The sequence below is a fragment of the Oncorhynchus mykiss genome, chromosome 22 (genome assembly GCF_057628025.1).
Source record: "Oncorhynchus mykiss isolate SJ-2025 chromosome 22, ASM5762802v1, whole genome shotgun sequence".
Taxonomy (NCBI): Eukaryota; Metazoa; Chordata; class Actinopteri; order Salmoniformes; family Salmonidae; genus Oncorhynchus; species Oncorhynchus mykiss.
In genome coordinates, this window is record NC_143043.1 from 2,818,627 (window position 1) to 2,843,264 (window position 24,638).

At 43.0% G+C, this 24,638-nt stretch overlaps 1 protein-coding gene across 20 annotated transcripts in view; it reads left to right on the plus strand.

Moving 5' to 3' along the window:
• The window catches only part of mycbp2 (MYC binding protein 2), a 316,135-nt gene that overhangs the window by 273,523 nt on the left and 17,974 nt on the right, over nucleotides 1-24,638 (plus strand). For 10 of the 20 annotated variants that reach the window (XM_021578598.3, XM_090215105.1, XM_021578602.3 and 7 more), the window contains 17 exons: nucleotides 1,482-1,699; nucleotides 2,428-2,586; nucleotides 2,992-3,152; nucleotides 3,773-3,929; nucleotides 7,433-7,657; nucleotides 8,145-8,210; nucleotides 8,555-8,794; nucleotides 9,004-9,093; nucleotides 9,218-9,298; nucleotides 9,503-9,781; nucleotides 12,034-12,317; nucleotides 12,739-12,955; nucleotides 13,261-13,362; nucleotides 13,634-13,762; nucleotides 19,924-20,056; nucleotides 20,385-20,488; nucleotides 24,173-24,361. In XM_021578598.3, the coding sequence (XP_021434273.3) occupies nucleotides 1,482-1,699; nucleotides 2,428-2,586; nucleotides 2,992-3,152; nucleotides 3,773-3,929; nucleotides 7,433-7,657; nucleotides 8,145-8,210; nucleotides 8,555-8,794; nucleotides 9,004-9,093; nucleotides 9,218-9,298; nucleotides 9,503-9,781; nucleotides 12,034-12,317; nucleotides 12,739-12,955; nucleotides 13,261-13,362; nucleotides 13,634-13,762; nucleotides 19,924-20,056; nucleotides 20,385-20,488; nucleotides 24,173-24,361 (2,834 nt within the window). The remainder of the gene's footprint in view (nucleotides 1-1,481; nucleotides 1,700-2,427; nucleotides 2,587-2,991; nucleotides 3,153-3,772; nucleotides 3,930-7,432; nucleotides 7,658-8,144; nucleotides 8,211-8,554; nucleotides 8,795-9,003; nucleotides 9,094-9,217; nucleotides 9,299-9,502; nucleotides 9,782-12,033; nucleotides 12,318-12,738; nucleotides 12,956-13,260; nucleotides 13,363-13,633; nucleotides 13,763-19,923; nucleotides 20,057-20,384; nucleotides 20,489-24,172; nucleotides 24,362-24,638) is intronic. The other 10 variants (XM_090215106.1, XM_090215108.1, XM_021578603.3 and 7 more) reach the window with 2 other exon arrangements.

The following is a 24,638-nucleotide window of genomic DNA, read 5'->3' on the forward strand; positions in this document are numbered from 1 at the left end:
TCACTACAGTGTTCATGCTAAATTGTAATTATTTATGCTCTATGGCCTATTTATTGCCTTAACTCCCTTCTCTTCTACATTTGCACACACTGTACATATATTTTTCTATTGTGTCATTGACTGTACAGTCGTGGCCAACATTTTTGAGAATATAAATATACATTTTCACAGTTTGCTGCTTCAGTGTCTTTAGATATTTTTGTCAGATGTTACTGTGGAATACAATTACAAGCATTTCATAAGTGTCCAAGCCTTTTATTGACAATTACATGAAGTTGATGCAAAGAGTCAATATTTAAAGTGTTGACCCTTCTTTTTCAAGACCGCTACAATCCGCCCTGGCATGCTGTTAATTAACTTCTGGGCCACATCCTGACTGATGGCAGACCATTCTTGCATAATCAATGTTTGGAGTTTGTCAGAATTTGTGGGGGTTTGTTTGTCCACTAGCCTCTCAATGGGATTAAGGTCTGGGGAGTTTCCTGGCCATGGACCCAAAATATCAATGTTTTGTTCCCCGAGCCACTCACTTTTCCTTATGGCAAGATGCTCCATCATGCTGGAAGAGGCATTGTTCATCACCAAACTGTTCCTGGATGGTTGGGAGAAGTTGCTCTCGGAGGATGTGTTGGTACCATTCTTTATTCATGGCTGTGTTCTTAGGCAAAATTGTGAGTGAGCCCACTCCCTTCTTGGCTGAGAAGCAACCCCACACATGAATGGTCTCAGGATGCTTTACTGTTGGCATGACACAGGACTGATGGTAGCGCTCACCTTGTCTTCTCCAGACAAGCTTTTTTCCGGATGCCCCAAACAATCGGAAAGAGGATTCGTCAGAGAAAATGACTTTACCCCAGTCCTCAGCAGTCCAATCCCTGTATCAGTCTGTCCCTAATGTTTTTCCTGGAGAGAAGTGGCTTCTTTGCTGCCCTTCTTGACACCAGGCCATTTTGCAAGGTCACACTCCTCACTGTGAGCTAGAGTTTTTTTTTTTTAAGTGTTACATAGGTCCCTCTCTTCACAAGGAAAAAATATGCCTCAATCTCATAAAGTCCACCATTATTGATTTTCCTCAATTTAATGTTTTGGGAAAAACACTCAAAACGCTAATCCTCTTGTACCGAATGACCGATCTGCACGAAAGTTGATGTCTCCCAACGCAACATTTCCTAGGCTAAAATTTCAAACACCATTAACCAATGAACTGGGCGGGTTCTTGCAAATTTGGTGCCAATCAGTCCAGCGCTCCTGGAGAGGAGAAGGAGTTAACATCAGCTAACATGCAAATTGTCTAAAAATACATCAAAGGCACATTGCACAATTTGTTTGATTAGGAGTTTGGATATTTGTCAAGTGTGGTTTGGAGTACAGAATTAGCTAATCCTAGGGCGATGTGTCCAATTTGTCCTGATGGTGGCACAGTTGGCCCACAGCTTGAACCAAGGCATTGCTGCTTGCTGCTTTAATTTATATATTTGTAGCACTGTCCTCCCCTCCAGATGTGGGCTCTTCTCTGTTGCGCCACCCCTCCCCGGAACTGTCCCGTCTCATCTCGGCCCATGGATCCCTCAGTAAGGGCGAGAGGAACTTCCAGTGGCCTGTCCTGGCCTTCGTCATTCAGCACCATGACCTGGAGGGTTTGGAGGTGGCCATGAAGCACGCCCTGCGCAAGTCTGCCTGCAGGGTCTTCGCCATGGAGGTAATGTCCGTCAAAGAGATACTCGTGCACATAACAGTTGGCATTTTAGCATGTCCCATCAGAAAATGTGTCAAGCTCCCTTGGAATGCTAACACTAGCTGGCCATGGAGATATGTCAAAGATAGTCATATACAAGATGGTGGACAGTAAGCATTTCCCATCAGAAAATGTGTCACGCTGCCTGAAGTGCCAAGTTCATGCTTACATTAACATTCAACAGTTAGCATTACCTCAAATGCTAACGTGATTAGCCTCCTTTTGAGGTACCTCAGTAGTCGCTAGACGGCCTTGTTAGAAAGGACAAATGTGTAGTATCTGAGATGAGAAACTGATCTGAAAATGTATTGTTAAGGTTGCTCCCGAGTGGCGCAGCGGTTTAAGGCACTGCATCTCGGTGCAAGAGGCGTCACTACAATCCCTGTTTCAAATCCAGGCTGTTTCACATCCGGCCGTGTTTGGGAGTCCCATAGGGCAGCGCTCAATTGGCCCAGTGTTGTCCGGGTTTGGCCGAGGAAGGCCGTCATTGTAAATAAGAATTTGTTCTTAACTGACTTGCCTAGTTAAATTAAAAACAATATATATATTTAAAAGGTTAGGTTAGGGGTCAACCTTTGTACATGGTTGGTTTTTGGTACTTTTATATGAAAGTAAATGAATACATTGCTTCAGGTCTTTGAAATGTAAAGGACTGTTTTCTGAAGTGAGTGAAAGCCACTCCCCCTCCTCAGGCGTTCAACTGGCTGCTGTGTAACGTGATCCAGACCACCTCGCTGCACGACATCCTGTGGCACTTTGTCGCCTCCCTCACCCCGTCACCCTTTGAACCCAAGGAAGAGGAGGAGGAAGAAAACAAAGCCCCCGGGAACAAGAAAATTGTGATGGAGCAGGTGATGTTTGATTAAGAATTCAGGAGCGAAGTGGTGGGGGGAGGTTAATTTTATTGCCGCTTTCTTCAACAGGTCTCTTGCTAAATAGATAATCTCAATGAGACAAACCTGAATAAAAAAGGCTTTTGAGGTACCAGTACAAAATATTCAGATGGTTTTTTTGTCAACTGAACTAAAACAGATGTATACTGTAATTTAAATGAATTAATCAGGCCCTATTCCCAGTCATTTCACATGATTAATTCATTTCAATTTACTTATTTCGTTATATGAACTGTAACTCTGTAAAATCTTTGAAATTGTTTCATATTGCGTTTGTTTTTGTTAAGTATACATGTACATTTGTAGTCATTGCGTCCCTGTGTTTTTAGCTTATTTTCCATTATGTTTTCTTCGTACACAAAGGAGAGAGACCTGGCTGTGTGTGAGCACCCGCTGTCTGACATTGTGATTGCCGGGGAGGCCGCCCACCCCCTCCCCCACACCTTCCACCGCCTCCTCCAGACCATCTCTGACCTCATGATGTCACTTCCTAGTGGCAGCTCCCTGCAGCAGATGGCCCTCAGGTACGATGGCCCTGTTGCTCAAAGTTTACCTCCACTTTCAACTCAAACCTGCCCTAAATTATTTAACCCTATTATCCACCATACACTTGGAACAGAGCATATTATCTTGTAATAACACTAAAACTAAGGGAAGATATCTTTAAAAGGTCAAATCCCTTTCTGTATATATATGAATAAGGCCCTATAATATTCACCACCGCTTTTTTCACTTTTTAACCTCTACGTGATCGATTTCCCTATACCGAGACGGTTGATGCTAATGTGACTAGAATGACTTATATGGGTAGAAAGCTTAACTTCCTGTTAATCTAACTGCATTGCCCAATTTACAGTAGCTATTACAGTGAAAAAATACCATGCTATTGTTTGAGGAGAGTGAACAACAGCTTTTCACGGGCTAATGGTTTGATACATTCACCTCTGAAGGTAAATAATGTATTTACATTCAGTAATCTTGCTCTGATTTGTCATCCTGAGGGTCCCAAAGATAAAATGTAACAGTTTTGTTTGATAAAACATAAAAAAAAATAAAAAATCCTCCAACTTAGCTACCACTTTACTTATCAATGTGAGCGCGTAATTCAACCTTGACCCGGAGTCTTTCCCCATCTATCTATCAGGTGTTGGAGTTTGAAGTTCAAGCAGTCTGACCACCAGTTCCTGCACCAGAGCAATGTGTTCCACCACATCAACAACATCCTGTCCAAGTCAGATGACGGCGACAGCGAGGAGAGCTTCAACATCAGTGTGCAGTCTGGCTACGAGGCCATGAGCCAAGTGAGACTAAATCCCATAGGAGATAGGGCCGTTTCCCGGGACCCATATTATATTAAGCCTAGTACTGGACTAATAAGGTTTATTTAAATGGAGAATGATTTTTAAATCAGGACTAGGTTCAAGCTAGATCTGGCCCATTAAGTTTTGTGGTAGCTAGCTCGACCTTATGAAGGTTGGTAGAAAAGAGACTAGGTGAGACCACGGAAGCTGTCTGAGACCCAAGTGCAGACCAACAGATACCGGGGTTGTGTTCATTAGGGGATGCAACGGAAAGCTGTTTTTAACCTTTTTTATTCAGTCCGTTTTATTCCATTTAGTGCATAATGAACTTGACCCTGGATCGTCTGATACTTGTGCATTATTGATGAAATTATTGTTTTTATATTGGACTAGGTTTAGGAGTTATGACATTGTTAAACCTTTTCTGTTATCCTTGATGATTTTAAATTCATTGTATCCACTTGTGTGGCTGAAATTAGAGGCTCCATTGCTGCTATGTGGTTAGCAGTTTGTCTTTCTACTTTGTATGCATTAGCCTAAGCCTACCTATTGTGTTAAAAGCACACATTTTTCGCTGCTTTAACGGTAGCCTACCTTTCCTCTCCTAGTTGGGTGTGAGAGTTCAAGTGCGCCTAGTATATGTGGTATCATTGAAATAGAGTAGCTTGCCCACATGGGCAGAGAATCTCGTGGCAGTTAACTCAAATAGGAAATTTGATTAGACTTTAGATTACTACGGTGTCTGTAAATAAATATTGATGACGGAAAGAGTCGAGGTGCAATCAAAAAATGTTATCATCATTGAAAAGGAAAATGCATTTTCTGTAGGTAAGGCTACTATGGTGTGCGAGCATTGTGCCTTTTCCGTTTCAGTATTGATTACCCATTTATTTGTCTTCCTGCAAATCGTCCTCCTAAAAATAGGCTATATCCTGTATGCAAAACATAGCAAGTGCCGCTGTCATCATTCTTGCTGCTTCAAGTTCAGTAGCCATACGTGCGAGATACGTGGGCGGAAAAGCACGGAGCAGTTATCTTTCCAAGGAAATGTACTTCCGAAATATGATTGGGCTATAGTTTACTACATTGCCTAGAAATAAAAATGTATCACCCATATTTCTCTGTTTGAAAATCATCCCACTCCTAAAGGGTAGGCTATAAAAATAGCTAATGAGAAACTCGAACTATGCTCTCTTCAAGCTACGTCTAGCATATTCGCTGATATAGCCCAGTAAAACAAATAGCCTAATAAACTCAGCAAAAAAATAAACTGACCTTTTTCAGGACCCTGTCTTTCAAAGATAATTTGTAAAAATCAAAATAACTTCACAGATCTTCATTGTAAAGGGTTTAAACACTGTTTCCCATGCTTGTTCAATGAACCATAAACAATTAATGAACATGCACCTGCGGAACGGTCATTAAGACACTAACCGCTTACAGATGGTAGGCAATTAAGGTCACAGTTATGAAAACTTGACACACTAAAAAAGTATTTCTACGGACTCTGAAAAACACCACAAAAAGATGCCCAGGGTCCCTGCTCATCTGTGTTAACGTGCCTTATGCATGCTGCAAGGAGGCATGAGGACTGAAGATGTGTCCAGGGCAATAAATTGCAATGTCCGTACTGTGAGACGCCTAAGACAGCGCTACATGGAGACAGGACAGACCGCTGATCGGACAGGATCGAAACATCTGAACATCACACCTGCAGGACAGGTACAGGATGGCAACAACTGCCCAAGTTACACCAGGAATGCACAATCCCTCCATCAGTGCTCAGACTGTCCGCAATAGGCTGAACTGAAGGCTTGTAGATCTGTTGTAAGGCATGTCCTCACCAGACATCACCGGCAACAACTCCGCCTATGGGCACAAACCTACCATCGCTGGACCAGACAGGACTATCAAAAAGTGCTCTTCACTGACGAGTTGCGGTTTTGTCTCACCAGGGGTGATGGTCGGATTTGCATTTATCATTGAAGGAATGAGCGTTACACCGCGGCCTGTACTCTGGAGCGAGATCGATTTGGAGGTGGAGGGGAGGGTCCGTCATGGTCTGGGGCGGTGTGTCACAGCATCATCGGACTGAGCTTGTTGTCATTACAGGCAATTTCAACGCTGTGCGTTACAGGGAAGAACTTCTCCTCCCTCATGTGGTACCCTTCCTGCAGGCTCATCCTGACATGAGTCTCCAGCATAACAATTAGAGGTCGACCGATTAATCGGAATGGCCGATTTAATTAGGGCCGATTTCAAGTTTTCATAACAATCGGAAATCTGTATTTTTGGGCGCTGATTTATTTTTAAAAAAATGTAACACCTTTATTTAATCTTTATTTAACTAGGTAAGTCAGTTATGAACACGTTCTTATTTTCAATGACGGCCTAGGAACGGTGGGTTAACTGCCTCATTCAGGGGTAGAACAACAGATTTTCACCTTGTCAGCTCGGGGGTTCCAATATTGCAACAGTTAACTAGTCCAACGCAATAACGACCTGCCTCTCTCTCGTTGCACTCCACAAGGAGGCTGCCTGTTACGCAAATGCAGTAAGCCAAGGTAAGTTGCTAGCTAGCATTAAACTTATAAAAAACAATCAATCATAATCACTAGTTAACTACACATGGTTGATGATATTACTAGATATTATCTAGCGTGTCCTGTGTTGCATATAATCTGACTGAGCAGTGGTAGGCAGAAGCAGGCGCGTAAACATTCATTCAAACAGCACTTTCGTACGTTTTGCCAGCAGCTCTTCATTGTGCGTCAAGCATGACGCTGTTTATGACTTCAAACCCATCAACTCCCGAGATGAGGCTGGTGTGACCGAAGTGAAATGGCTGGCTAGTTAGGAAATGTCCTGGAACTTGCAGGTGCCTTTGTGGAAGAGTGGGGTAACATCTCACAGCAAGAACTTGCAAATCTGGTGCAGTCCATGAGGAGGATACACACTGCAGGACTTAATGCAGCTGGTGGCCACACCAGATACTGACTGTTACTTTTGATTTTGACCCCCCCCACACACACACACACCTTTGTTCAGGGACACTTTGTTCCATTTCCGTTAGTCACATGTCTGTGGAACTTGTTCAGTTTGTCCCAGTTGTTGAATCTTGTTATATTCATACAAATATTTACACATGTTAAATTTGCTGAAAATAAACGAAGTTGACAGTGAGAGGACGTTTCTTTTTTTTTTGCTGAGTTTGTAATGGGCCACGTGAGAATCTCTGGTAATTGAACCTATTTCTTTAGTTCTTTTTGTGCATTTGATATTGCCTATAGGGCGTAAAATTGCTTGGACCATAGCTGGCAAGTGAGCTGTGTCACATATGCCTAAAATAACATTTAGATTGTAAAACCTTGTCTGTTATCCTATATGATTTTAAATGCATTGTATTCACTTGTGCGGTTGAAATTGACATATCTCTATATTGTCCATTCAAATGGTATCTATCTATATAGCTGGGCGATGTTGAACATCATTTGATCTTCCAGGAGCTGTGCCTGGTGACCTGTCTGAAGGACCTTACCAGTGTGGTGGACATCAAGACGTCCAGCCGTTCGGCCATGATCGGCAGCCTGACGGATGGCTCAACTGAGACCTTTTGGGAGTCGGGCGATGAGGACAAGAACAAGACCAAGTGCATTACCATCAGCTGCGTCAAAGGCATCAATGCCTCTAACATCACTGTGCACGTGGACAACTCCCGTGACATTGGGGTGAGTAGGGAGCGATTAAAGGGACATTTGTTTGTATTTATTTATTGCCTTGGCAGCAGCTACTCTTCCTGGGGTCCAGCAAAATTAAATGAAGGCAGTTATAGAATTTTAAAAACATTACAATACATTCACAACACATTAAGTGTGTGCCCTCAGGCCCCTACTCTACTACCACATATCTACAACACAAAATCCATGTGTACGTATGTTATCGTGTGTGTGTGTGCATGTGTCTGTGAATGTTTGTGTTGCTTCACCGTCCCCGCTGTTCCATAAGGTGTATTTTTAAATCAAATGTTACTGCTTGCATGAATTGGAATAGAGTTCCATGTAGTCATAGTCTATGTAGTACTGTGCGCCTCCCATAGTCTATTCTGGACTTAGGGACGTGCACTCCAAAATCACATTTGTCAGATGCCACAATCTAAAATTCATGGAAAACTGTCTGTTTCATTGATATTAAAGGCGCTCTTCTCTAACTCCACAGAACAAAGTCACCTCCATGACGTTCCTGTGTGGCAAAGCCGGGGAGGACCTCTGCAGAATCAAACAGGTTTGGCCTCTTATTTCTATAGCCCAGCTCCAGGCATCTGAGTGAGTGGGATGTTTGAATAAGGAAGGATTCTCTCTACTCCCCAGTGCATTACATTTGACTCAAACCACATGGGGCACTGGTCAAAAGCCTCTGGTTAAAAGTAGATTACTACATGTAGCTAACCACAGGATATGGCAAACTTACAGCAATTGAAGCCCTTCTGTACAATTTGTATTGCAATTTACTGTATGTTCATAAAAGCCAATTTCAGAAGAAAAAGGAGAAGCAGTACTAAACATTTTGATTCACCTTGGCATCAACACAACCTTCACTGACAAATCCCTTCCATCTCCCCTCTCCAGATGGACCTTGATTCGCGTCACATGGGCTGGGTGACCAGCGAGGTTCCTGGGGGAGACCACCATGTGATCAAGGTGGAGCTGAAGGGGCCCGAGAACACGCTGCGGGTGCGCCAGGTCAAGGTGCTGGGCTGGAAGGCTGGCGAGAGCATCAAGATCGCAGGGCAGATCTCGGCCAGCGTGGCCCAGCAGAAGAACTGCGAGGCCGAGACACTCCGTGTTTTCCGCCTCATCACCTCACAGGTCGGTTCACCTGTCAATCAATCGTACTATGAGCTCATAGGACCGTTCACCTGTAAATCACTCATAATATTACCTCACTGGTCGGTTGGCCAATAAGTCACTATGGGGCCAAAATCTTAATGTTTTCTTTCTCTACCACTTTAGGTCTAATAGAATTGGATTAGGTTCAAGCTTTATCCTTGGTGTGCATGTGTTGTGTGTGTGTGTAGGTATTTGGGAAGCTAATCTGTGGAGATGCTGAGCCCACCCCTGAACAGGAGGAGAAGAACCTGCTGTCATCACCAGAGGGGGAGGACAAGGTCAGGGGTCGTAGTGTATACCAGTGTTTCCCAACCTTTTTCACCCACCCCCTATTTCACACTGTCGTTTTACAAATAAAGACCAGAAAACAAACATGATATGTTATTGTTTACCTGTCATCAGGCGCCGTCAGACGCAGACCTGAAGGAACACATGGTGGGCATCATTTTCAGCCGGAGCAAGCTGACCAACCTGCAGAAACAGGTCAGTTGTCTGTGGAATACCTGGCCATTAACTAAAATAGTACAATACAACTACAACAACACAAAATGTGATATCTGGCTACAGTAATCCTCAGTAGAAGGCTTTAAGGGTTCAAGTCCCTGACTCTGCTTCCCCTGTCTGTTATCTTCACACTTGGAATTGACTTCATATCCCTTTATCGCTTTCCCCTCCTTCCCCCTCCAGGTGTGCGCCCACATCGTCCAGGCCATCCGCATGGAGGCGACCCGGGTGCGTGAGGAGTGGGAGCATGCCATCTCCAGCAAGGAAAACGCCAACTCGCAGCCCAGCGACGACGACGCCTCCTCGGACACCTCCTCGGACGCCTACTGCTTCGAGCTGCTCTCCATGGTGCTGGCGCTGAGCGGCTCCAACGTGGGCCGCCAGTACCTGGCCCAGCAGCTGACACTGATGCAGGACCTGTTCTCGCTGCTGCACACGGCATCGCCCCGTATCCAGAGACAGGTGGGGTGTACCCACAAAAACACTCAACACATAACAATAGTTATTTATTTACAGTTGAAGTCGGAGGTTTACATACACCTTAGCCAAATACATTTAAACTGTGTTTTTCACAATTCCTGACATTTAATCCCAATAACATTTGCCTGTCTTAGGTCAGTTAGGATCACAGCTTTATTTTAAAAATGTGAAATGTCAAAATAATAGTAGAGAGAATGATTTATTTCAGCTTTTATTTCTTTCATCACATTCCCAGTGGGTCAGAAGTTTACATACACTTGCCTTTAAATTGTTTAACTTGGGTCAAACGTTTCGGGTGGCCTTCCACAAGCTTCCCACAATAAATTGGGTGAATTTTGTCCCATTCCTGACAGAGCTGGTGTAACTGAGTCAGGTTTGTTGGCCTCCTTGCTGGCACACGCTTTTTCAGTTCTGCCCACAAATTTTCTATAGGGTTGAGGTCAGGGCTTTGTGATGGCCACTCCAATACCTTAACTTTGTTGTCCTTAAGCCTTTTTGCCACAACTTTGGAAGTATGCTTGGGGTCATTGTTCATTTGGAAGACCCATTTGCCACCAAGCTTTAAACTGATGTCTTGAGATGTTGCTTCAATATATCCACATAATTTTCCTACCTCATAATGCCATCTATTTTGTGAAGTGCACCAGTCCCTCCTGCAGCAAAGCACCCCCACAACATGATGCCGCCACCCTCGGGATGGTGTTCTTCGGCTTGCAAGCCTCCCCCTTTTCCTCCAAACATAACAATGGTCTCTATGGCCAAACAGTTCTATTTTTGTTTCATCAGACCAGAGGACATTTCTCCAAAAAGTACGATTTTGGAATAGTGGCTTCTTCCTTGCTGAGCGGCCTTTCAGGTTATGAGGACTCGTTTTACTGTGGATATAGATACTTTTATACTTGTTTCCTCCAGCATCTTCACAAGGTCCTTTGCTGTTGTTCTTTGATTGATTTGCACTTTTAGCACCAAAGTACGTTCATCTCTAGGAGACAGAACGTGGTGTTTGTACTTGCATACTATTGTTTGTACAGATGAACGTGGTACCTTCAGGCGTTTGGAAATTGCTCCCAAGGATGAACCAGACTTGTGGAGGTCTACAATTTTTTGGCTGATTTCTTTTGATTTTCCAATGATGTCAATTAAAGAGGCACTGAGTTTGAAGGTAGGCCTTGAAATACATCTACAGGTACACCTCCAATTGGCTCAACTTAGCCAATTAGCCTATCAGAAGCTTCTAAAGCCATGACATCATTTTCTGGAATTATGTACATTTCTGACCCACTGGAATTGTGATACATTGAAATCTGTCTGTAAACAATTGTTTAAAAAATTACTTGTCATGCACAAAGTAGATGTCCTAACCAACTTGCCAAAACTATTGTTTGTTAACAAGAAATGTGTGGAGTGAAAAACTACTTTTAATGGCTCCAAACTAAACAATTGTACCTGTTGCAAAAGTGGTAGAACTTAGGTCACAAAGTTAGTATCTTCCAAAACTGAGATTTTGCGCGATTTAAACAATCTCAGGTACATCATTTTTTCTTGGGTTGAGATTTGAATCTTGCCCATGTCTGGCAGCACCCGAACAACTAACCTACAGTCCGCCCTTTTTCTTTACATACAGCAGAGCTAACCAATTGAAGCATTAACACACAGTGTCTCGGGACTAGTTTGAGACTTGTTCGTTATAAAAGGCTTGGGTTTTTCCAACTCTAACATCCTTACATTTGTGAGAGAACTTTAGCGTCACAAACATAACTGTCATCAAAGATAGGGAAATGCTCGGAACTTGGGATTCTTGACCAATCACGTTCATGTTGTCATGCGTTTGGTATCTGTTTGGATATTTCAAGTAAAGTGGATCACATATTTTACGTTTACAGATGCCCTTATGCAGAGCGACTTACGGTAGTGAGTGCATACAGTTTCATACTTTTTTCGTACTAGCCCCCATGGGAATCAAACCCACAATCCTTGCAAGCTCCATGCTCTACCAACTGAGCTACACGCGACACAGAACAGTACACTATTAGCAAAAATGACACACTTCAAACTGTTGCGTCAGTCATGGCTTCTAGTGTTTATTTTTTAAACAAGGCTAAATCAGTGATGTCAGCCCCACTTTAACATCCGTAAAGCCGTAAAGCTGAAGAGAGTCTCTGTATATCACTCCAGCCATTTAATAACATTGACTACATGGCTATCCTTTCTCACCCTTCACCCGTCTTTCCTAGGTGACCTCTCTCCTCCGTCGTGTCCTCCCAGAGGTGACACCCGTGCGCCTGGCCAGCATCATCGGCATCAAGGCCCTGCCGCCTGCCGATATCAGTGACATCATCCACTCGACCGAGAAGGGTGACTGGAACAAGCTTGGCATCCTGGACATGTTCCTGGGCTGCATTGCCAAGGCACTCACTGTGCAACTCAAGGCCAAGGGAACCACCATTGCCGGCACGGCGGGCATGGCGGCAGGCAAAGGCATCACTACTGTCACGCTGCCCTTGATCTTCAACTCCAGGTGAGACCACAACTTTGTGATTTACCTTCATGAGGCACAATATTTCTTTTTTAAATGGTCCAAAAAGTTGTGAATTATGACTATGTGGACTTGTCCAATTAGAAAAGCTTGCTTTTGTTTTACTTTGCAAGACGTGAGATGACCCATGTCATCTCACAAAAAACGATTCATGACTTCGTCGACAAACATTTTGAGATATTCTCAAACCAATTGTCAAATGTGATTTCTCCTGATTGAACAGGAATTTTCAATAATAATGTCATTCAAATGTATTTATAAAGCCCATTATACATTTTACTGACATTCTCTTGTATTCATACATTTCTGGAATTGGCCTATATATACAGTACTTGTTTTGCTGATCTCTGTAGTATTGTGTCCCATAATGAACACATTGGTCACTGCCTCTCTCCATGTTCAGCTACATTCGCCGGGGGGAGAGCCACTGGTGGATGAAGGGATCCACTCCCCCTCAGATCGCTGAGATCATCATCAAGCTGGTCAAAGACATGGCTGCCGGACACCTGTCGGACACCTGGTCTCGGGTGACGAAGAACGCCATCGCTGAGACCATCATCGCCCTCACCAAGATGGAGGAGGAGCATCGCTCGCCAGTCCGCTGCATCGCCACCACCCGGGTACGGCTGTTCTCATATCACACGACCATATTGTGTGTGTGTTTAGCAGACCTGGGTTCAAATGCAATTTCATTACTTTCACATTTCATAGTATTCAGATTCATTTTTGGAAAATACAAGTAGTTAAATATTGGAATGTAAGTGTATTTAAATAACAAATAATGAAAATACATGTATTTGAACCCAGGTCTGGTGTTTGTGTGTAGTGTGTGACGATGTTTGTATGTGCACATGCACGTGTGTTAGGTTAGTGCGTGTGTTTGAGTACATTTTTAACCTCTCTGTCCTTTCTCTCTGTACTGTAGTTGTGGCTTGCTCTGGCCTCTCTGTGTGTGCTGGACCAGGATCATGTGGACAGGCTGTCCTCAGGCCGCTGGATGGGCAAAGACGGACAGCAGAGACAGATGGTAACTTATTAGCCTCATAGAACACGTGCATTTTGGTAAAGCAATATAGACTCTATAGACTCTTTTTTTTTCTTCTCAATTGTAATCTGTTGAGATTATGCATAAATTCATGGATTTTATTTATAGCACTCCAAATCGCATTCCTTACAAATCCAACAATTTTACATTTAGCTATACACATTTTACTGTTCTGGGTGGATGAAATGAGGGAAAGTTGTCTTGAGGGTGTTCAGGTCATAACCGTGAAGTCTCGTTGTGCTCCCATCCACAGCCCATGTGCGATAACCATGATGACGGCGAGACAGCAGCCATCATCCTGTGTAACATGTGTGGTAACCTGTGTACCGACTGTGACCGCTTCCTCCACCTGCACCGACGCACTCGCTCCCATCAGAGACAGGTCAGTAGTACCCACATTCACCTGTAGGGGGCACTCTGCCCCCAGTCATAGCGCTAGACTGGGAGCCTGTCGAAGTGTCAATGCTTCTTTCCACCTTGGTACCACCTGCAATAATGTGTATACCAGGGTTTCCATTAGGAAAATTTGCCGCCGGACAAGATTGAAGTTTACTAGACATTTGAGAATTTTACCAGACATCAGTATGCATTCGGTGCGTAACCCATTATAGTGTTTACTCACTGTGCTTAGAATGCAGAAATCACATTTTGATTATGGTAATTCATTTTAACAGAATAGAAATTAGTCTGTAAAGTTGTAATAAAGTAGAACGATGTTCTTATACCAACATGGACCAACATGAAAGGTGTTATTGTCTTCATCCCTACTATAAATGCGCCGAATACAGTGAAATGCTTACTTACAAGCCCCTAACCAACAATAGTTGTTGACTTCTGTAACCATGAAAGCCTCGGTTTCATGCATGTTAACATTAGAAGCCTCTTCCCTAAGTTTGTTTTATTCACTGCTTTAGCACACTCTGCCAACCCGGATGCCCTAGCCGTGTCTGAATCCTGGCGTAGGAAATCCTGAAATTTCCATCCCTAACTATAACATTTTCCGACAAGATAGAACTGTCAACGGGTGGGGAGTTTCAATCTACTGCAGAGAGAGCCTGCAGAGTTCTCTCATACTATCCAGGTCTGTTCCCAAACAATTTGAGCTTTTCCTTCTAAAAATCCACCTTTCCAGAAACAAGTCTCTCACCGTTGCCGCTTGTTATAGCCCCCCCCCCCAGCCCCCAGCTGTGCTCTGAACACAATATGTGAATTGATTGCCACCCATCTATCTTCAGAGCTCATACTGTTTGGTGACCTAAACTGGGACATGATTAACACCCCGGCCGTCCTACAGTCTAAGCTAGATGTCCTCAATCTCACACAAATTATCAATGAACCTACCAGGTATAACCCCAAATCCGTGAACATGGGCACCCTCATAGCTATCATCCTGATCAACCTGTCCTCTAAATACACCTCTACTGTCTTCAACCAGGACCTCAGCGATCACTGCCTCATTGCCTGTGTCCGTAACGGGTCTGCGGTCAAACGACCACCCCTCATCACTGTCAAATGCTCCCTAAAACACTTCAGCGAGCAGGCCTTTCTAATCGACCTGGCCCGGGTATCCTGGAAGGATATTGACCTCATTTCGTCACTAGAGGATACCTGGTTATTCTTTAAAAGTGCTTTCCATCTTAAATAAGCATGCCCCATTAAAAAAAAATGTTTGATCCAAGAATAGATATAGCCCTTGGTTCACTGCCCTTGACCAGCACAAAAACATGTGGCGTACTGCATTAGCATCGAATAGCCCCCGCAATATGTAACTTTTCAGGGAAGTTAGGAACCAATATACACCGGCAGTTAGGAAAGCTAACGCTAGCTTTTTTCAAATGGAAATTTGCATCTTGAAGCACAAACTCCAAAAAGTTCTGGGACACTGTAAAGTCCATGGAGAATAAGAGCACCACCTCCCAGTTTCCCACGGCTAGGAAACACTGTCACCACCGATAAATCCACGATGAGAATTTCATGAAGCATTTTTCTACGGCTGGCCATGCTTCCCACCTGGCTACCTCTACCCCGGTCAACAGCCCTGCACCCCCCACAGCAACTTGCCCAAGCCTCCCCCATTTCTCCTTCACCCAAATCCAGATAGCTGATGTTCTGAAAGAGCTGCAAAATCAGGACCCCTACAAAGCAGCTGGGATAGACAATCTGGACCCTCTTCTAAAATTATCCGCCGCAATTGTTGCAACCTCTATTACTAGCCTATTCAACCTCTCTTTCGTATCGTCTGAGATCCCCAAAGTTTGGAATGCTGCCGCAGTCATCCCCCTCTTCAAAGGGGGAGACACTCTAGACCCAAACTGTTACAGACCTATATCTATCCTACCCTGCCTTTCTTAGATCTTCGAAAGCCAAGTTAACAAACAGATCACCAACCATTTCGAATCCCACCGTACCTTCTCCTCTATGCAATCTGGTTTCCGAGCTGGTCATGGGTGCACTTCAGCCACGCTCAAGGTCCTAAACGATATCATAACTGCCATCGATAAAAGACAATACTGTGCAGCCGTATTCATCGACCTGGCCAAGGCTTTCAACTCTGTCAATCACCACATTCTTATCTGCAGACTCAACAGCCAGGTTTCTCTAATGATTGCCTCGCCTGGTTCACCAACTACTTCTCAGACAGAGTTCAGTGTGTCAAATCGTTGTCCAAAACTCGGCCTGTTGTCCGGACCTCTGGCAGTCTCTATGGGGGTGCCACAGGGTTCAATTCTCGGGACGACTCTTTTCTCTGTATATATCAATGATGTCGCTCTTGCTGCTGGTGATTCTCTGATCCACCTCTACGCAGACGAAACCATTCTGTATACATCTGTCCCTTCTTTGGACTGCGTTAACTAACTTCAATACCATACAACTCTCCTTCCGTGGCCTCCAACTTCTTTTAAATGCTAGTAAAACTAAATGCATGCTCTTCAACTGATCGCTGCCCACCCGTCCAGCATCACTACTCTGGACGGTTCTGACTTAGAATATGTGGACAACTACAAATACCCAGGTGTCTGGTTAGACTGTAAACTCTCCTTCCAGACTCACATTAAGCATCTCCAATCCAAAATGAAATCTAGAATCGGCTTCCTATTTCGCAACAAAGCATTCTTCGCTCATGCTGCCAAATATACCCTCATGAAACTGACTATCCTACCGATCCTTGACTTCGGCGAGATCATTTACAAAATAGCCTCCAACACTCTACTGAGCAAAATGGATGCTGTCTATCACAGTGCCGTTTTGTCACCAAAGCCCCATATACTACCCACCACTGCGACCTGTATGCTCTCGTTGGCTGGCCCTCACTAAATATTCTTTGCCTAACCCAATGGCTCCAGGTCATCTGTTAGTCTTTGCTAGGTAAAGCCCCGCCTTCTCAGCTCAGTTGTCACCATAGCAACACCCACCCGTAGCACGTGCTCCGGCAGGTATATCTCACTGGTCAACCCCAAAGCCAACACTTACTTTGGCTGCCTTTCCTTCCAGATCTCTGCTGCCAATGACTGGATCGAATTGCAAAGATCACTGAAGTTGTGGACTTGTATCTCCCTCACTAACTTCAAGCATCAGCTGTCAGAGCAGATTTCCAATCACTGTACCTGTACACAGCCAATCTGTAAAAAGCACACCCAACTACCTCATCCCCATATTATTATTATTTTTTTGCTCCTTTGCCACCCCCTTATCTCTACTTGCACATTCATCTTCTGCACATCTATCACTCCAGTGTTTAAATGCTAAATTGTAATTACTTCGCCACTACTGCCTATTTATTGCGTATTTATTGTTTGTATATAGATTTTTTTCTATTGTCTTATTGACTGTACTTTTGTTTATTCCATGTGTAACTCTGTGTTGTTGTTTGTGTTGCACTGCTTTGCTTTATCTTGGCCAGGTCGCCGTTGTAAATGAGAACTTGTTCTCAACTGGCCTACCTGGATAAATAAAAGTGAAAAAAAATGTTTAAAAAAAATTGTACAAAGATTGCACTTTTGCTAGCAGATTGGAAGGAAGTGGGGGTTTATTCGATTGCCTACGAATTCTCAGAAGGCAGCCTGGCCGCCGGCCCTTTTTCTCTGCCTCTTCACACAATTCACGGGTATCTGGGCCTGTTCGCATCGGCCTCGTCAGAATCTTTAAAGGAAAAAGTCATCGCAGTCCCGATGTCCAGAAGTTATTTTCGGTCACAAGAGTTGGTAGCGGCAACATTATGTACAAAATAAGTTTTTAAGAAAGTTAGAAACAGTGCAAATAAACAAACAGAAAAAATACAATCGGTTGGGGGCACGTAAAACGTCTGCCATCTTCTCCGGTGCCATCTTAGATGAATATCGTTTAAAGAATGTATTTAGTTCAGAAATTTAGTTAATTTAGTTCAGAAAAAACATCTAAATATATTTGTGTAATTTTATTTGTGATGACCTGTCCTATAGGATATTTATGAACATTTTAATAAATAACAAAACACAGCTGTTTTCTAAAACAATCTAATTGAATTTAGCCTTGGCATAAACATTTAAATTAATAAATAACAAACATCGCTGTCTACAAACAATCATTTGCCTCTAATTTACTTGCCTTTGCGGCGCACTTTGGACTGCTTAAAGTGAGCTGCTGCTGCTGGGAAGTCGAAACTGTCCAACTCTGTGGAGCAGCTTGCAATGCGCTTTAGACTTGTTACGTAGTTCTCAAGAAGGTGTGATCACTCTGTTTTGGAGCGAGAATCCCCTCTCGGCAGACACACTGGAACAGGGATAATCAACGCAACATTCTGCAATTTTGCTGAAGTCCCTTATGAGGACCTCACGAGCAGTTTTGAACTTTTTTCTTCTCCCTGATAATTTCCAGCACCAATTTATCGGCTATTAATTTATTTCGTTTTGGCCAAAAGTCGGCAATTACCGGCAAACAGAAACCCTTGTGTATATACGCCCATTCGTGAAGACCTGACCGCGTATACATTTTAAAGGGATGTTCCACTCAAAATACAGGGGGGGGGGGGGGCTAGCCTGATCCATGAAAAACAGCACCAGACCATTATTCCTCCTCCACCAAACTTTACATTGGGGCAGGTACCGTTCTCCTGGCATCCGCCAAACCCAGATTTGGTGAAGCTTGATTCATCTCTCCATCTGTTTCCTGAGACGCCCACGGTGCTCGGAAGTGTCTGAAGGACGAGGGAAGTTACTCACTCAGACTGCTGGCTCGAAATCATGAAAAGAATAGTCAATCAGGTTTGCTGATTAAATGTGACGAGATCGTAATATCTGCTTGAGTCAGAGTCTGCACCAAGAGGTGTTGCAACGTGTTTTTCCCAAGGGGTCCTTTCAACAGATACTCCTTGTGGATGACTGTGTTGCATCCAGCATAAGGAAAAGACGGTGTGGTCAGTGCAGACGGCACCTGTGACCACATTTGGTTGTTTTTCCATCAGTGGGACCACACGATCAATCAGTCTGCTCCTAGTAACAAGCGATATGTCTTGGAAGTGTAGTTTCAGAGTCTCAATGTGAGAGGCGAGGTAGTCTGAGTGAAAACTCTTAAGGTTAGTGTTGCATCGTTCCGTATTTAACCAACGTTTAGCTGGGTTCAAAGCCCTTTTGTGATCATTGAACAATGTTTGAGAGATGAGTGATATTGTCGAGCCTGAATCAATTAACGCATCACAGGTTAAGCAGTCCTCCAGGACTGTTTTGAGGTATGGCCTCTGAGTTGTGTTGTCATATTCTCCACAAAGTGGAGTGGTTGTTTTCAACGGTGTGATGTCATTTGTGTTCATGGTTTAAACAGATCGACGTATCTTAGTTTGAGTGGAATTGGCTTTTGCGATGGTGTTTACCTTGTGCGTCGCAACATTTGTATCTGAGTGTATAGTCTAAGCCCACGGGCTTGTTGCTTGATCGAGCGGGCCCTGGCTATGGTTTCAAGTGAGAGCTGGGGTAAGTTGATTGTTTACGTCCTCGCAAATGCCTAGTCATGGTGACTTATCTTTTTCCTCTTTCTCAAATTTTTGGCGCTTTTGTACTTCTCTTAGCAGAACTTCTAGAGAGCATCGGTTTACGTTGTGATCGTCATTGAACCCATTGTTACACTTGTTACCTGACACTTTGTGTGGGTTGGGTGCAGGAACGTAGCGATCACGTTGATTGTAGCGGTAGTCGTTACGCTGGTGATGTACTTTAGTTATTTTGACCGCTGTGGTTCTTGATATTGTGGTTTCATGGTAGATGTCGTTGTTGTGCGTCATCTCGCAACGCTCCTATCCCTGACAATGCACCTTCTAAGTGGAGTGAGTGCTACAAAGTTGATTTCACTGGACCCCAGTACTACCATATACCCCGGTATGGTACTATAAAGGTATGAAAATCTGGATATCGCCTAACCCTAGTCAAGATGTTTTTTTCAATATTACCATTCATTTTGAAAATATGTCTTAAACATCTTACAGACTCTAAAATCCAACTCATACCTTTCTGGCAGGCATGATGTGTAATTTAACATGGCGGTATCCCTAGTCTCCATGCTGTTTCTCTCCAGGTGTTTAAGGAGGAGGAGGAGGCAATCAAGGTGGACCTCCACGAGGGCTGTGGGAGGACAAAGCTCTTCTGGCTTATGGCTCTGGCCGACTCCAAGACCATGAAGGCCATGGTGGAGTTCAGGGAACACACAGGTAACAGAACCTATCCAGACCCTTTTCTGACCATGTCAGTGTAGATCTGAGAGGGACTGGATAGATGTAATCAAGAAACAACCCCTAGCTAGCCATTACCCCCTAGACACTTGTGTAGATCTGAGAGGGACTGGATAGATGTAAGCAATGATGACATTTAGAAGTTAAAGTGGAGCTACTACTACTACTACACATTTTTTACAATCATAAGACGTCACAGACTGTCATGACTGTGTTTAGCATCTGCCGTGTGATTTTTATGACAAGGGGATGTATTCCTTCTCTAGCCTTCTCTTGTGCATAGATAATGCTCTGCCTCTGTGTGCAGGGAAACCAGCCTCCAGCAGCTCAGATGCCTGCAGGTTTTGTGGCACCAGGAACGGCACCGAGCTCTCGGCTGTGGGCAGTGTCTGCTCTGACCCAGACTGCCAGGTACCAACTAGAGGTCGACCGATTATGATTTTTCAACGCCGATACCTATTATTGGAGGACGAAAAAAAGCCGATAACGATTAACTAGTTATGGCTGCAATCCCGTTAATCCCGATATCGGGACAATTGTCATCAACAACCGCTGAATTGCATAGCGCCACATTCAATGAATATTACTAATAATATATATACTCATGAAATCACAAGTGCAATAAAGGAAAACACAGTTTAGCCTTTTGTTAATCCACATGTCGTGTCAGATTTTGAAAATATGCTTACAGCTAAAGCAATCCAAGCATTTGTGTAAGTTTATCGATCGCTCGACAAAACATTATGTACACTTAGCATCAAGTAGCTTGGTCACGAAAATCAGAAAAGCAATCAAATGAATCGTTTACCTTTGATCTTCGGATGTTTTCACTCACGAGACTCCCAGTTGCACAATAAATGTTCATTTTGTTCCATAAAGATTTTTTTTATATCCAAAATACCTCCGTTTGTTTGGCGCGTTATGTTCAGAAATCCACAGGAAAGAGCGGTCACGACAACGCAGACAAATTCCAAATAGTAATGTCCACAGGAACATGTCAAACGTTTTTTATAATCAATCCTCAGGTTGTTTTTAAAATATATAATCGATAATATATCAACCGCAAATGTCTTTATCAGTAGGAGAGGGAAAGGCAATGGCTGTCCAAACTCTGTTGCGTGAGCAAAACTCATGCGACCACTTGACGCGATGTTATCTTTCTGGCTCATTTTTCAAAATAAAAGAATGAAACTATGTCTGAAGACTGTTGACACCTTGAGGAAGCGATAGGAAAAGGAATCTGGTTGATATCCCTTTAAATGGAGCAAAGGGAGGCTATGAAACATGGAGTTTTTAAAATAGAAGCCACTTCCTGGTTTGATTTTCCTCAGGGTTTCGTCTGCAATATCAGTTCCGTTATACTCAGAGACAATATTTTGATAGTTTTGGAAACTTTAGAGTCCAATACTAATCCAATATCCAATACTAATAATACAAAAACAAAGTGTTGGAAAAGAAAGTAAAAGTGCAATATGTGCCATGTGAGAAAGCTAACGTTTAAGTTCCTTGCTCAGAACATGAGAACATATGAAAGCTGGTGGTTCCTTTTAACATGATTCTTCAATATTCCCAGGTAAGTTTTAGGGTGTAGTTATTATAGGAATTATAGGACTACTTCTCTCTATACCATTTGTATTTCATATACCTTTGACTATTGGATGTTCTTATAGGCACTTTAGTATTGCCAGTGTAACAGTATAGCTTCCGTCCCTCTCCTCGCCCCTACCTGGGCTCGAACCAGGAAAATATCGACAACAGCCACCCTCGAAGCAGCGTTACCTATGCAGAGCAAGGGGAACAACTACTCCAAGTCTCAGAGCGAGTGACGTTTGAAACGCTATTAGCGCGCACCCCGCATTTGTCATCGGTTACACCAGCCTTATCTCGGGAGTTTATAGGCTTGAAGTCATAAACAGCGCAATGCTTGACGCACAATGAAGAGCTGATGGCAAAACACACGAAAGTGCTGTTTGAATTCATGTTTACGAGCCTGCTGCTGCCTACCATCGCTCAGTCAGACTGCTCTATCAAATCATAGACTTTATTATAACATAATAATACAAGCCTTAGGTCATTAATATGGTCGAATCCGGAAACTATCATCTCGAAAACAAGATGTTTATTCTTTCAGTGAAATACGGAACTGTTCCATATTTTATCTAACGGGTGGCATCCATACGTCTAAATATTCCTGTTACATTGCAAAACCTTCAATGTTATGTCATAATTACGTAAAATTCTGGCAAATTAGTTCGCAACGAGCCAGGTGGCCCAAACTGTTGCATTACACACAATTTCACCTGGTTAATATTGCCTGCTAACCTGGATTTCTTTTAACTAAATACGCAGGTTTAAAAATCTATACTTGTGTGTATTGATTTTAAGAAAGGCATTAATGTTTATGGTTAGGTACCGTCGTGCTTTTTTCGCAAATGCGTTTTTGTTTGGCGAAGTTGGTTGTCTTTGTTAGGAAGAAATAGTCTTCACACAGTTTGCAACGAGCCAGGCGGCCCAAACTGCTGCATATACCCTAACTCTATTTCAAGAGAAGTGACACCATTTTTCCTATGGGACTCCCGATCACGGCCAGTTGTGATACAGCCCGGGATCGAACCTGAGTCTCTAGTGAGACAGTTGTGATACAGCCCGGGATCGAAGTGATCGAAGTCTCTAGTGATGCCTCTAGCGCTGTGATGCAGTGACTTAGACCACTGCGCCACTCTGGAGGCCCCACAAATGTCATGTTTAACTGATTAAAAAAAAAAACATTTTTAAAGAGAGGTGAGCAAAAAATGTTTTAATAAAAATAAAAAAGTGGACCCTCTTGTTAAAACTACCTTAGTTCAACACCTAGCGACCTATTACAGAAATTGTAGCATCTTGTGGAGACTAAAAGAGGCATAGTTCAGCCATAATCAGAGAGGAAGATCTGTATCTCTTTATTGGAAGCTTGAGAACATTATTTTTTCTCTAATCGTGCAATTTTTTTAAATGTAACTTTTCATATACAGTGCCTTGCGAAAGTATTTGGCCCCCTTGAACTTTGCGACCTTTTGCCACATTTCAGGCTTCAAACATAAAGATATAAAACTGTATTTTTTTGTTAAGAATCAACAACAAGTGGGACACAATCATGAAGTGGAACGACATTTATTGGATATTTCAAACTTTTTTAACAAATCAAAAACTGAAAAATTGGGCGTGCAATTGTCAAGCCTGAAATGTGGCAAAAGGTTGCAAAGTTCAAGGGGGCCGAAATACTTTTGCAAGGCACTGTATCTATATATTTGTTATGTTTCAGAAAAGTGAAAGGCACATCTCGAGGGGGTCCAGGCTCGCAGGTCGATCTTAATATACTTTAAAATGACTAAAACCAAATCTAAATTGTTTAAAAAAATTATAAATGGATCATCTAGTTTCTTGACTGTGTGCAGCTCGTTAATAATCTCTGAAATGAAAGCTTGACAGTTAGGGACAATGTTGGGCTACATTACTTTAAAAGTAATTACAACATTACTTACTATGGAAAGTAACATGTTACATTTACTTTTGCGTTACTAAAAAACAGAAACCCCTCTGAAGATGCCTTGTGCATGTTGGTCATTCATTCTTATGCCTAGTAGAGGAGGATCACTACCTTTTGAATGACTACCGACCATAGCCAGGGTTTCTCAAACTCGGTCCTGTTTATTTAGATTAACTGATTTTCTTCTATGAACTCTAACTCAATAAAATCGCTGAAGTTGTTGCATATGGCATTTATATTTTTGTTCAATATATATTATTTAGTTGAATTATTTGTACACAAGTAAATGCATATATAAAACCAACTGGACATAGTAAAAGGTGAAACTCAAATACAATGGCAACTGGCTACCGGTGTTGTATTGTTTTATACACACACACAAAATTATTTTAAATTCTACAATTCATGAATTGAATTCCTTGTAACTCACTAATTTTGACCCCCTTACTCTGCTGTACAGTATTGCACTGCAAAGGGTGTTGCTATTGTAAATGCACTTTCAATAAAGTGGATTTGATTAAATGTATTCGATAAAGCCCATCGTCTGACCCTCACTCTCTCCTCTGTAGGAGTATGCCAAGCTGGCGTGCAGTAAGACCCAAGCATGCGGCCACCTCTGTGGCGGGGTGAGGAATGAGAAGAGCTGCCTGCCCTGTCTGCACGGCTGCAACAAGAGTGCAGGCTGCCTGAAACAGGACGCAGACGACATGTGCATGATCTGCTTCACTGAGGCGCTCTCTGCCGCTCCCGCTGTCCAGGTACACAGAATTACATTTTATTTCACCTTTATTTAAACAGGGAGTCATGCTGGAACCACGGTCTCTTTTGCAGATGAGCATTGCATGAACGCATCAATAAACATCAAATTACACAATGCATGAAAAGCACACAAAACACGGAAAGCAAAACACAATCATATGAAACAAACACATTCTTCAGTAAAAAGGCCCTGAATTGGACTGAATTGCGGTCGAGGCACCAACTTTAAGGAATTTTGGACATCTCCCCTGATTTAGATAAATCTGCTTGATATTA